At 43.4% G+C, this 14,680-nt stretch overlaps 1 protein-coding gene across 2 annotated transcripts in view; it reads left to right on the plus strand.

Moving 5' to 3' along the window:
- LOC118391440 (neuroligin-1-like) overlaps positions 1–14,680 on the plus strand; it is a 275,657-nt gene that overhangs the window by 68,446 nt on the left and 192,531 nt on the right. Inside the window, exons 3-4 of one of the 2 annotated variants that reach the window (XM_035782844.2) lie at positions 10,552–10,611; positions 13,835–13,987. In XM_035782844.2, coding sequence (XP_035638737.1) covers positions 10,552–10,611; positions 13,835–13,987 — 213 coding nt within the window. The remainder of the gene's footprint in view (positions 1–10,551; positions 10,612–13,834; positions 13,988–14,680) is intronic. The other variant, XM_035782853.2, reaches the window with a different exon arrangement.

Here is a 14,680-nt window from a genome sequence, read left to right on the forward strand (position 1 = left end):
AGCACATCTTTGTCACATTATTCATCTTTGTCGCTGCTTCACCTTCAGTAGCCTACCTTTCCTATTCTAGTTGGGCGTGTGAGATCAGCCTGGTCTCAGACTAGACATAACATAGGAAATACGTGACACTGAAATTATGATATGTTACATTTAGTGGTTTTACATATGACAAATATAATGCAAATGACTAGCAACCCAAAGGTTGTGTCCAATTTTTTACTATTTAGCATGTTAGATAACCCTCCCCCTAACTCTAACTTTTAACCTAACTCCTAACCTTAACCCTAAACCCTAATCCAGCTAACATTAGCCAGCTTGCTAACGGTAACCACCTAGTCACCGAGCTAACGTTAACAAATATAAATTGGAATTCGTAACATATCATACATTTTGCAAATGTAACCTATTGGACTAATGGCAATTCCTAACATATCATACACATTGTAATACATAACATTTGATAAGTAATGGATGATGGACATCCACAAATGAATACATACCATACGAAATGTAACATATCATACTAAATGAAGTGTCTCGGATTTACGTATAGAATAATGAAAAATGCGTATACTGTATATGTGGTCTCATTGAAATAGAGTAGGCTGCCTATGCATGGTTGTAGAATCACTGGCAGTTATCTTTCCAAGGAAATGTCTGAAAATCGTCACACTCCTAAAAGGTAGGCTATAAAAATAGCTTGCAAAAGTGCAAGTCTCCCCAACTCTGCTTTTCATCCAAATCCGTCAAGTATTTTTGCGCATTTTGATATCGCCTATAGGGCACAAAATTGCTGAGACCATGGCTGGTTGGGACCAGTTCTTGCAGTTGGAGTTGGACAGAAAAGCTGTGGGTGCAGTATGAAAACCTGTGGGTGCAGTATGAAAAGCTGCGGGTCCAGTATGAAAAGCTGCGGGTGCTGTATGAAAAGCTGCGGGTGCAGTATGAAAAGCTGCGGGTGCAGTATGAAAAGCTGCGGGTGCAGTATGAAAAGCTGTGGGTGCAGTATGAAAAGCTGCAGGTGCAGTATGAAAAGCTGCGGGTGCAGTATGAAAACCTGTGGGTGCAGTATGAAAAGCTGCAGGTCCAGTATGAAAAGCTGCGGGTGCAGTATGAAAAGCTGCGGGTGCAGTATGAAAAGCTGTGGGTGCAGTATGAAAAGCTGCAGGTGCAGTATGAAAAGCTGCGGGTGCAGTATGAAAACCTGCGGGTGCAGTATGAAAACCTGCGGGTCCAGTATGAAAAGCTGCGGGTGCAGTATGAAAAGCTGCGGGTGCAGTATGAAAAGCTGCGGGTGCAGTATGAAAAGCTGCCGGTGCAGTATGAAAAGCTGCGGGTGCAGTATGAAAAGCTACGTGTGCAGTATGAAAAGCTGCGGGTGCAGTATGAAAAGCTACGGGTGCAGTATGAAAGGCTGCGGGTGCAGTTTGAAAAGCTGCGGGTGCGGGCGGGATGAAGAAATCAGTCCCACGCAGACCTCTACACTGAAGCACATTCAATTAGCATCATGAAATATTCATTCTGGAATGGTTAAAAATTATTTTTTAAGAAAGAAATGTTTGATGTCAGGTCTCACTGTGCCGATACAGTACCCTTCTTCTCTCACTAGCATGGAAGAGAGCAAACAGAAAAGATGGGGATGATGTGCAATACCAGTTAAATAGCTGAGTGCAACAGGGTTGAGTCCTGTATGACACAGGTGACATAGTTCTCATATGTTACAAGCTGTACTGTATATGAAAGTGCGGGTTGGAAAATAAGCCTCGACTTCCATGGGAGTGTGCTCTAGATGCGTCTTGTTCAATTCTGTGGTAATCGGTCCTGTCAACGAAAGCTTCATCCTAGCCTCTCCCCCTCATCTTGTGCTTTCGCCGTCACACATTTTAGTACAGTATGTCTCCCTTCTATGAGGGTAGGGAATGCTCTCTCTCTCTGGCAGGTGTGACCAGTAGTAGGGTGCATAGTTAGACAGTAGGAAACACAGGCTGCTGGGTTGGAACTGAAGGAAAATCAGGGCGGTTGCCGAGGCTTTTAGTCCCATATGGCATGGTTAGTTGCCTTGGGTTTGACATGTTAGCCTAGACGTGTGAGAAGCCTTGTCATAGGCAGGCAGGCAGCCAGCTGAGAGGGTCATCTGTTGTACTGGATGTATACTATGTGTGTTCTGCAAAGCACATAGTAGTCACTTGGTCTTCTCTACCCTGCCTATCTGTATAGTTTGCATCTACAGAGCCTTGAAAGCGGCATGCATAGCTGGCTTAAAGCGGCAATCAGCAGTTGAAACAATAACAAAGTTTTCCGCTAAAAAGCTGAGGGATGGTGCTCGAGAAATATTGGCACTCTCAAATTCATAGACAGAGTATAGGAAAGTATTCAGACCATGACTTTTGACATTTGGTTAGGTTACAGCCTTATTCTAAAATGTATTTAAAAAATCTACATCGATCTGAACACAGTACCCCATAATGACAAAGCAAAAACAGGTTTTTAGAAATGTGTGCTATTTATGACAAAAAACTGAAATATGACATTTACATAATTATTCAGACCCTTTAGCACCCTTTAGCACCTTTGGCAGCGATTATAGCCTCGAGTCTTCTTGGGCTTGACGCTGCAAGCTTGGCACACCTGTATTTGGGGAGTTTTTACCCATTCTTCTCTGCAGATCCTCTCAAGCTCTGTCAGGTTGAATGGGGAGCGTTGCTGCACACCGATTTTCAGATCACTCCAGAGATGTTCGATCAGGTTCACGTCCGGGCTCTCGCTGGGCCACTCAAGGACATTCAGAGACTTGTCCCGATGCCACTCCTGAATTATCTTGGCTGTGTGCTTAGGGTTGTTGTCCTGTTGGAAGGTGAACCTTTGCCCCAGTCTGAGGTCCTGAGCCCTCTGGAGCAGGTTTTCATCAAGGATCTCTGTACTTTGCTCTGTTCATCTTTGCCTCAATCCTGACTAGTATCCCCATCCCTGCCGCTGAAAAACATCCTGTTAAATCTTGGTTTCATCAGACCAGAGAATCTTGTTTGTCATGGTCTGAGAGTCTTTAGGTGCCTTTTGGCAAAATCCAAGTGGGCTGTCCTGTGCCTTTTATGCTTCTGGCTTCTGTCTGGCCACTACCATAAAAGCCTGATTGGTGGAGTGCTGCAGAGATGGTTGTCCTTCTGGAAGTTTCTCCCATCTCCACAGAGAAACTCTAGAGCTCTGTCTGAGGGACCATTGGACAATTCCTTCGACCTCATGGCTTGGTTTTTGCTCCGACATGCACCGTCAACTGTGGGATCTTATATAGACAGGTGTGTGCCTTTCCAAATCATGTCCAATCAATTGAATTTACCACAGGTGGGCTCCAATCAAGTTGTAGAAACATCTCAAGGAGGATCAATGGAAACAGGATGCACCTGAGCTCAATTTCGAGTCTGATCGCAAAGGCTGAATACTTATCTAAATAAGGTATTTCTAAAAACCTGTTTTCACTTTGTCATTATGGGGTAGTGTGTGTAGATTGCTGAGGATTTGTATTTATTTCATCCATTTTAGAATAAGGCTGTAACGTAACAAAATGTGGAAAAGGTCCATGAGTACTGTATGCACGCTAAAAACAAAATGTTCCTAGAGTATCCTTTAGAGATTCTTCAAGTTGAAACTGTGGGGGAACCCCTATAAGTTATTTGAATAACCATTTAAAGGGGCTCTTCAAAGAACCTTTTTAATGGATCCTTGAAGAACCTTTTGGGGTTAATTTGATGAACTGCCCCCCCTCCCCTATTATTATTATTATTATTATTATTATTATTAATAATAATAATAATAATATACATAACAATAACACCATATTTAGTTTTCAGTGTTTATTGTTATTTTAGTGGCAAAGCAGAAAAAAAACAATCTAAAGATGAGGTAAACTCCCAGCAGAGCCCCAAGTTCAATGGGTATATCCTCTGGCGTGTTAATGTTAATGTGTTGATGTTTTCTGTATCCATATCCAGAATGATTTTTCAGTGCATGGTGATCGAACAGGTTTCCTGTTAAATTCATCAGAGATGAAGTCTGTGAATGTCACGCCCTGGTCAAGGTATTTTGTGTTTATCTTCATTTATTGGGTCAGGCCAGGGTGTGGCATGGGTTTTTGTATGTGGTGTGTATATATTGGGATTGTAGCTAGTGGGGTGATCTAGCAAAGTCTATGGCTGTCTGGAGTGGTTCTCAATCAGAGGCAGGTGTTTATCGTTGTCTCTGATTGGGAACCATATTTAGGCAGCCATATTCTTTGAGTTTGTCATGAGGTGATTGTCCTTAGTGTCCTTGTTCCTGTCTATGTGTTAGTGTACACAAGTATAGGCTATTTTAGTTTTCGTTACGTTTATTGTTTTTTGTAGTGTTTGTATTATATTCGTGTTACGTTCGTTTATTAAATTATGGATCGCAATCTACACACTGCATTTTGGTCCGACTCTCCGTCAATGGAAGAAATCCCTTACAGAATCACCCACCACAAACGGCCCAAGCAGCGTGTCAACAGGCAGGAGCCGCAGGAGAGGCAACAGAGGCAGCAGCAGCAGGAGCAGCAGTAGCTGCAGTGGGAGAGGCTGCACTACCTGGAGAAATGGACATGGGAGGACGAACTGGACGGTAAAGGACCCTGGGCTCAGCCTGGAGAATATCGCCGCCCCAAGGAAGAACTGGAGGCGGCGGAAGCTGAGAGGCGCAGGTATGAGGAGGCAGCACGGCGAAGCGGATGGAAGCCCGAGAGTCAGCCCCAAAAATTTCTTGGGGGGGGGCTCACAGGGAGTAGGGCTACGCTAGGTAGGAGACCTACGCTAACTTCCTGTGGTTACCGGGGGGCTAGAGAGACCGGACAGGCACCGTGTTATGCAGTGGTGCGCACGGTGTCCCCAGTGCGGGTGCATAGCCCGGTGCGGTATATTCCAGCTCCGCGTATCAGCCGGACTAGATTGAGCGTCGAGCCAAATGCCATGAAGCCGGCTCTACGCATCTGGTCCCCAGTGCGTCTCCTTGAGCCGGCTTACATGGCACCAGCCTTGCGCTTGGTGTCTCCGGTTCGCCTGCATAGCCCAGTGCGGGCTATTCCACTTCGCCGCACTGGCAGGGCGACCGAGAGTATTCAACCAGGTAAGGTTGGGCAGGCTCGGTGCTCAAGAGCTCCAGTGCGCCTGCACGGTCCGGTCTATCCAGTACCACCTCCACACCCCAGCCCTCCGGTAGCAGCTCCCCGCACCAGGCTTCCTGTGCGTGTCCTCGGTTCAGTACCACCAGTGCCAGCACCACGCATCAGGCCTACAGTGCGCCTCTCCTCTCCTGCGCTGTCGGAGTCTCCTGTCTGTTCAGCGCAGCCAGAGCTGCCAGCCTGCATGGAGCAGCCAGAGCTGCCAGCCTGCATGGAGCAGCCAGAGCTGCCAGTCTGTATGGAGCAGCCAGAGCTGTCAGTCTGCATGGAGCAGCCAGAGATGTCAGTCTGTATGGAGCAGCCAGAGATGTCAGTCTGCATGGAGCAGCCAGAGATGTCAGTCTGCATGGGGCAGCCAGAGATGTCAGTCTGCATGAAGCAGCCAGAGCTGTCAGTCTGCATGAAGCAGCCAGAGCTGTCAGTCTGCAAGGAGCTGTCAGTCTGCAAGGAGCTGTCAGTCTGCAAGGAGCTGCCAGTCTGCAAGGAGCTGCCAGTCTGCAAGGAGCTGTCAGTCTGCAAGGAGATGTCAGTCTGTAAGGAGCTGTCAGTCTGCAAGGAGCTGTCAGTCTGCAAGGAGCTGTCAGTCTGCAAGGAGCTGCCAGTCTGCAAGGAGCTGCCAGTCTGTAAGGAGCTGTCAGTCTGCAAGGAGCTGCCAGTCTGCACGGAGCCGCCAGAGCTGCTAGTCTGTAAGAAGCCGCCAGAGCTGTCAGCCTACATGGAGCAGCCAGAGCCGCCAGTCAGCGTGGAGCAGCCAGAGCCGCTAGTCAGCATGGAGCAGCCAAATCTTTCAGTCTGCCAGGATCCGCCAGTCAACCAGACTCTTCCAGATCTGCCAGTCAACCAGACTCTGCCAGTCAGACAGACTCTTCCAGATCTGCCAGTCAGCCAGACTCTTCCAGATCTGCCAGTCAGCCAGACTCTTCCAGATCTGCCAGACTCTTCCAGATCTGCCAGTCAGCCAGACTCTTCCAGATCCGCCCTCCCTATTGTTTTGAGGTGCGTTCGGGAGTCCGCACCTTAGGGGGGGGGTTCTGTCACGCCCTGGTCGAGGTATTTTGTGTTTATCTTCATTTATTGGGTCAGGCCAGGGTGTGGCATGGGTTTTTGTATGTGGTGTGTATATATTGGGATTGTAGCTAGTGGGGTGATCTAGCAAAGTCTATGGCTGTCTGGAGTGGTTCTCAATCAGAGGCAGGTGTTTATCGTTGTCTCTGATTGGGAACCATATTTAGGCAGCCATATTCTTTGAGTTTGTCATGAGGTGATTGTCCTTAGTGTCCTTGTTCCTGTCTATGTGTTAGTGTACACAAGTATAGGCTATTTCGGTTTTCGTTAAGTTTATTGTTTTTTGTTGTGTTTGTATTATATTCGTGTTACGTTTGTTTATTAAATTATGGCTCGCAATCTACACGCTGCATTTTGGTCCGACTCTCCGTCAATGGAAGAAATCCCTTACAGTGAATCCACATTTTTTAAAAATTATACAGATGATTAACAAAACATGCACGACAGTATTCATACCTTGGTTTTTGTGGAAAATGTGAATGAACTGTTTTGATAATGGTTTTCATGCACATACCTTGTCCATAATGTAGAGGCCTATGGGATATTCATTGAAGAGGTAAGGGAGGAGGATGATACATGTGATCTGCATAACATACCAATTGACATACCTTTGTGTATGCCTCCTCGTCTTTGTATACTTGCAGAAAAGGATGCAAAAGTGAGCAGTTCAGTCGTCTGCACCAAATACATCTTGGCTTCAACATATTCTCATATCCTACACATTCTTACCTCTTAGTTGATTTGATATCCATTGAATTTTGATTTGCACCAATATGAAAATATAGGTGGTATCACCATAAAACAATATCAATTTTCATCATACAAGGGACAAACCTTCCCTTTAAATTGAGACCTTTACATTTTTCAGTTAAATGCCTGCACCTGCTGTCCACCTGCTGTCCACCTGCTGTCCTTAACTGCCCAACGTTTCAGTTGGGCAGTTAGGTTCCTGCAAGAACGCTGACCAACTAACGAGGTTCCTCAATGAATCTATTGGGGGCAGTTTTCAGTGCTTAGAACCTTAAGGTTCTTCGAAGAACTTTGAGGATCTTAGAAAAACCCTTATTGAACCCCTAATTTGTAGAGTGTAGAGCAAGGACTGACCATCCAGATATCAAAATGATAGTTTTAACCATGGTTTGAGGCAATACAGTGTTTACATTTACTTTGTTTACAAACATTGGGGTAAAACAAGCTAATATTTTGGGTTCTGATGGAGTACGATAGTTGAACTAAGCTCATGGGGCATTAACAAGTTATATTCTTCAAGAATCAATGGGTCCATATCAATAATGTATAAGTCAAAAAATGTATGCACCAACTGCGGATTGCCCCTTTAATAATGAGTGCAGGTTGAGGTTACTATCTTGTTTTAGAATGTTAGTGCAGTCAAATCCTCCCCAGCCACACCTGTGAGCATTTGTTTTTCATCTGTGTTATTGTTTCTGCTTTGAGAGTGTGAGTCAGTCAGTCAAATAGCCAGCCTCTCTCTGTTATGTGCCTCTAACATTTGAATAGAGTAGGATGGCATTGCATCAAGTGCACAACACATGGGTGGATGTATTCAGTAGTGTCCTGTTCCTGAGTACCACCTGGTCCTGAGTCATTGATCAAAGAGATCCACAGAGCTGTGAGCCCTGTAATTGGCTGTATAGCCATGTACACTGCACTACATGTGTCCCATGGGCACCAGGCTCATGACTCACTCGGCCCCTGGGAATGAGTTGTGCTGTTGGACTTGATTTGAAAGGTAAGTTCTTGTGTATTCTGCTCTTGATCAAAATGTTATGGCACAAACTGCATTGTATGAAATATTTCACCATACAGACTATATTTCACCATAGACATTCAGTAATTTATCAAAGGATGTGAAACATTTGTTCATGCAACAATATGTTTTATAGCCAGTACTGTCGAAGGTCAGTACTTAATCCCCAGATTCATTGGCGTTTGTATGTTAGAGAGCCCATTGTTTTTATGGTCAAATCAATGATTGATTGAGTTGGTTTGTTTCCATTTGGATAGGCCTAAGATCCTTGACGAATGTGTCGTATGGATGCCCATGTGCACAATGCGAGATCAATTGAGCTCAAAGCATTAATGACCTAATCTGGTTGGAGCCTCAGGGTTCATAGTGCATTAAAGTGTTAAGGGCCAGGAGCCCCGGAGTCGGCCGCCTGCTGCACGCCTCACCAGCCCACCTCTTTTTCTGCATTACAGAGTACTCAAGCGTGAAGTTGCACTTTATCAGTCAGAGATGAACACAAATCAATATCGGCACAACGAGGGATATGGAAATTCATTTGGAAGGGGTGTGTAAGAGCTAGGCTGCAGTAATAAATCAATTTATCATCTGACTGGGAGACAGCATTACTGGTGAGACAGACTGTGTGTGTGTGTGTGTGTGTGTGTGTGTGTGTGTGTGTGTGTGTGTGTGTGTGTGTGTGTGTGTGTGTGTGTGTGTGTGTGTGTGTGTGTGTGTGTGTGTGTGTGTGTGTGTGTGTGTGTGTGGGGTGGTGGGGGGACAGAGACAACGGCACAGGAAAACAGTTTGGCAGTTAGACAGACGGAGAGGCAGAGTAAATAGAGGGAGAGAAAGGTAGACCGAGTTAAAGGGAGAAAGAGAAAATAAATACTGGGAAAGACAGAAAAACAGAGTCTCCCTAATCAGTGCAGTGGAGCCAGGTGCGCCACAAAAGTGTTGAGGCGCTCAGTACTCCAAGGGGGTCAGAGGGGTTGAAAAGTCAGTGTGCAGGGCCTGGCCCTCAGTCACTTGGAGTTTAGGAGTGACGTGATGCTGACAGCATGCTGTCATGTTGCCGTCCTGACTGATATGATCCAACCATCCCCTCAGTTAGGGGACAGCCATGCACAGTCATGTCACAGGGCACTGCAGTGCCTTGCTCCAGCATCTCCGTTCAGTTGCTTTATAAGCCTTACCTTAGCTTATGAGAATGTGATGGTTTAATGATGTGTTCCGATAAGGTAGGCTACAGTGTACTTTACTCTTAACTGTTTTCATTTTTTGTCATGTATCTCACAAAATCAATCTCAGCATGGCTGCTGGGTGAAACGGGATGTTTACGCCAAATGTTCTCTCCAGTGTTGAATAACCTCTGTTTTCTTCTCCAGAATGTTGCTACAAATTATAGAGATGTCATGCCATTGCCTACTGCTCTAGCGTTCTGGCTACAAGACATGAGGAAAATAAATGACTGGACTATTTTAATAGAATAGCATTTCCATTTCCCCCTCCCATCCCTGCCTCTCATTGCTTCCCTGTTTTGGTTTCCCTGTACTGTATTGTCATGAAGGAGCATGATCATAAGCAGGATGAGTTTGAGTGATGTGTGGGAAGGCTTCTTTCATTGGTCATACTGTGTATCTCACTCTTTCATGTGCTGCTCTCTGCTTACACATGCTTGATCTAGCTCGCATGTGTCTAGACTAGCGCTTTGTCAACCTTGTGTGTCTGTGTGTGCCCCCGTCTGTCTTTCTGTGCCCCCCCCCGTCTGTCTTTCTGTGTGCCTGTGTGTCTTTCTGTGCCCCTGTCTGTCTTTCTGTGTGCCTGTCTATCTGTTTGTCCATCTGTGTCGTGTTTATAGTACAGTCCATTGCTGCGGTCTTTGTGCTGTTACTCACTAAATGAATCCTGTCTTGGTTTATTCTGCTACAGTCTGACCTATTTCCTGCTTTATTATTTTGCCAATGAGGGAGAATTAAGCAATTAACTCTGTGTGTTTGGAGCCACTTAATACATTAACTTTTTCCATTTGCATTTTGGCACTGTGATCCTACAATGAAATTACTTCATTTAGGTTCTATTTTACATATTTACATAGTATGAGTCCACTAATGATTCAATCTGGAGTATTCTCTTTTAGCACATTAACATTCACAGACGTGTGCTACTTATTGGAACATAATGTTAGACAACCTCACAAACATTCATAACAATTATGCTTTTGTCTGTTTACTTGAAATTGGGAAACAGGGGTGAGAATGACATGAGGTAAAGCTGTGTTCTGAAAACACCCAATCTGTTTTACTGGGAACGACTTATCTTACATTCTTGAATCTTTTTGAAAGAAAGGGTCCTATTTTGAAGATCCTTCTTGTTTTGTTACAGTACTTTGTAACAAAAGTCTTACAACCTCATAGCTACCAAGCTCCACAAATGTGTATGAAATTGTTTACATTCTTTCTTTCAGTAAAAGTTTTCACAGCTCTTTTGAGCGTTTTTAAGGTTTGTGTGTTCTTGTATTATCTGTTTCCTCCATCTTCTCCATTCTTGATCCTAGGTCCCCTTACAAAGAAACACAATGATGATTTAGGTGATAATGACGGGGCGGAGTATGAAGGTATTTTTTGATGCCAAACTGATTTGCATGACAAGGAACCCTCCAATTTTTCCTCTTTGATTTTTTTTTTTACATTTCTTGTCCTTTTTTGAAAGTGAAGATTTTTTTTCTCCGTAATTTTTGCTGGATGTGTTTTGTCTTTTTTGCTTGATGTTTTAAGAGTATGTTTAATGTCGCACATCATTCCAGAGTACTTAATTGTTAATAATCTAACATAGGTTTTTGCTTGAATTCTTTTTACATTTTGTAAACAAATAAATACATGTTGCATCCCATCTAAAAGAGAGTAACTATTAACCCTTCAATTAAATCGTAACACCTTTTTGCATGATTTTTCACAACTCTTTTCCTTTTCCAAAATAAAATATACTATTCCAACCCTGGGGAATTTGATACCCTGATCAATCCTAACACATAAGTCACCTTCAGTTGTGTTATAAAAAAAACTGTAAGTTTCCTATGCAACATGTATGGATGTTCCTGGATCGTTATGGGCAAAGACCTGTAACATATTGATCACAAATCCCTTCCTAACGAGGCCTCTTCATCACTATTTTACACAAATTCAAGTACATTATGGCACAGTTATGTAAACCTAGGAATCAAGGCCAAATGTTTAAATCAACAAATCTAAAACGGGCTTCTCACTGAAAAGTAACAGACTGAAGAAAGTACTCAAATAACCCCAAATTAAATTATTCAAAGAGAAAGTGAGAAAGTTAACTTCCTACTTAATGACAGAACACAGTCTTAATAATGCACATCTCCTGTATAATCTGGTGAAATAAGCACCAATTACAGAAAACTAAACTAGGAATGCGGCAGCTATCTTTGATCTGCAGCAACTTGCGATTTCCTGAGTACACACATCAAAAGATTAGAGACACAAATATACAGTGAAATCCCAGCCAGCCTCTCAAGTATTCACTTGATAAAGAATCCAGGCCAGACTAATAATCCTCTCTAAAACAGAAGACAATATGCTGTTAAAACCAACGCATTGAGATGTGTGAATGAAATGGCCCTAGGACCAATCGGCTTGATATCTCACTGGCGGTGCTCTTTTGACATTTAACCTATTGCCACAACAGAGATATGTAATCAAATAACAACAACACACTGCCATGGAACCTCAATGTCATGGAATGTAAAGATGTGCAGTTCTCTGTAGGTGCCACTCCACCTGTGGATTTGTAATGGATGGAAACTTTTGTCCTCAAGAGAATTGTGACAGGGACATTCTCTTTATACTGTAGCTTGTCAGCAAGGCCATCCAGATGTGGCATTGGATGGAGATCCAGTGCAGTGCTTTTACAGCTAGTCTTCTGTGATGTGAGCGCCTTTATAGGAATGCACCTGTCCTCACTTACCTCTGTACCTTACCTACAGCTAGGATTAGCCTAGCATGCCATGGTGTCCACGTAGGATGCATGACCGAACCCTATGATTAGTAGGCCCAGTTTAGAACAAATGGCTGAATTGCTATCTATTCTCAAAAGTCAGCACACACAATTCCCTGGCATCTATTCCTCATTGATGGAGGTTTAAAATGGTTTGACCTCTGTCAGAGAAGCCTGGAATCCCTCCAAAGGATTTAGAATGTGCACTTGATTTTGCCACTCACAAAGATGAAGTGAACACAAGAACAAACAGCATAAAGGACTGTGAATGACGAATGATGTAATGGACATCCTGACAGACATTGTAGCCATAACCCTCTGTGACCAGATGTGTGTCACTTTAATCTGCTGTTGGCACCCACACAAGAGGCAGAGGGGGGCAACATATGCACTGTATGAATATTTCACTTTCACATGTACGCATGAACGCATGCACTGACATAGACAGACAAACAGACACGCAATCTTTAGTCTTCAGTCCTAGTTTTATTTGACATATTTAATCATTTACCTTGCTGTTATGTTTGTAACTATATGGAGAGATCAGGTATTACTCTCCTGTCTCAATGCTGCTCTAGTTTACACACTTGCGTGAATCCAGCTGCTCTTCTGTGATTCAATTAATTAATCAAAGTGAATGGAAGATGTTAGGATTCTGATGCGCAATTTATGAAAATAATTTAGATTTGCCCTCCGGATCGCTCTCTTTACAGTATCTCCCACTCTTTCCCTATTTCTCTCCCCCCACTCTTGTTCTCTCTGTCTTTCACCAAAAACGTATGCTTTTGCGCGCACACACACACAGACACACACACACACACACACACACACGCATGCACACACACACGCATGCACATGCACTCAGCAGCTGCTCAGTCCTAATCAATATTATAGAAGTTATGGATTGCCTACTGAAGACGTGAGGATTAGAGGTGCCCTGGCATTTTCTTCACGCTTTCACTTGAAATGTAAGAAAGAGAGCGAAGGAAAGAGAAAGTCAGAGTGGGAGGAAGAAAATCAACTAAAAGAACAGAGATGGGCTTGCATTTTGCAAATACAGCCTCATGTTTTGCCATAAAGGCATTGTGGAAGATGCCATCCTACTTTCTTTACTATTTAATTACTTTCCTTAGCTCTGAGACCTCCTGCAAGTGTCCCCCAACACCAAACATCGATAAGATATTGAACATGAATGTGGATATTTTGCACCCAAGATGAAACGTCTGTCTCCTTTGTGGAATATAAAAGTAATCAGAAGCCATTTTTTTTGCATCCCTCCCTATCCCCCATTTAATTCAAACCCAGCGGCCAAACTAGATGTCCTCCCTCAAAGACGGCATCAATTGAGTTGATGTCATTATGCAAAGTTCAGTAAGCGTAACACTTTGTTAAAGGGAAACGTTGGATGTCTGAAATTGAATTAAAAACTTTTCTTGAAGAATGTTAATCATTAAAACATTTAGGTTCAATCGTGTTTATTAGATTCTACGTTACTGATAAAACTAGCCACCTGTGCCGCTTAAATTGAAATGTCACTTTTAATCTCTACGCTTCTTTAATGCCGACAGTTTATTGGCCCCCCAAAAATAAGAGCCCATAAAATTTCCTGAAACAAAAAACAAGATTAATATGGAATTTTCAATCACCAGGAACATGTCATACTTGTCACGTATGAAATGAACAGTATCACGTGCAAAGCAGAAATTGTCTCAAAGCTAAGTCAATGTGTCCGAAATTATGAGAAAACTAAAGCGTCCACAATTTAGATTGCATCTCCAGCTGTCATTTTAATTTGTCCTTTAATCATTTCCTTCCCCTTGCAGACATCCGTGAAAGCGGTAGCCCCAAGCCAGTGATGGTATTTATCCATGGGGGATCCTACATGGAGGGCACTGGGAATATGTTTGACGGCAGCATCTTGGCAAGTTACGGCAATGTTATCGTCATCACAGTGAACTACCGGCTTGGAGTATTAGGTAAGGTTTTCCAGATTTTGTCTTTATCTCTAATCCCCCACACTAGCGACCTATATATATACTGGACAGTAGGCGCCCATCAATGCTTTTTCTTTGCCTTGGGGGGGGGGGACAGTGTGAAACAGAGTGAAACGGAGGTGCTATGGTTTCACCCTCAATGAGATTATGCTCTCATTTGTTTTCATGAATATCCTTATTCTCGCTTCATATGGTGATTTACCCCTCCTGAAAAGCATCAAGGCTTTAATGCACACAACTCTGTGGCAATATCCTCCTTTCACTCACACCAGCAGCAATATGTGTCAAAGGAAACCGAGCTTGGAGGCACAAGATTTAAGATGATAGTAAATATGGGGTATAATTATAACCATGAATACTTTATGACCAGCCCCCAGCATGAGCCCCAGCTTTTGTCCCCATAAAGCAACTATTTCCAAATTGATTTCTCTCCATAACAAGTCTTTATTTGTACAAATTATGAATATTAGAAAACGTGGTATGTCAGATGTTTTTATTGTGAACAATTTGGCAACAACTTGAATGCCTCCTGAATTTAAACTAGCAACGATAATAATTGGAATTTTAAAACATTAGGCCTGATTCCTCTGGACTGGTTTCATGTTGATTGTGTTCATGTGAAGATTTAAAAGCACCAGTTTTGGTGATGATCAGGTAAGTGGTGTGGCTGTGTTT

This window comes from Oncorhynchus keta, chromosome 1 (assembly GCF_023373465.1).
Source record: "Oncorhynchus keta strain PuntledgeMale-10-30-2019 chromosome 1, Oket_V2, whole genome shotgun sequence".
Taxonomy (NCBI): Eukaryota; Metazoa; Chordata; class Actinopteri; order Salmoniformes; family Salmonidae; genus Oncorhynchus; species Oncorhynchus keta.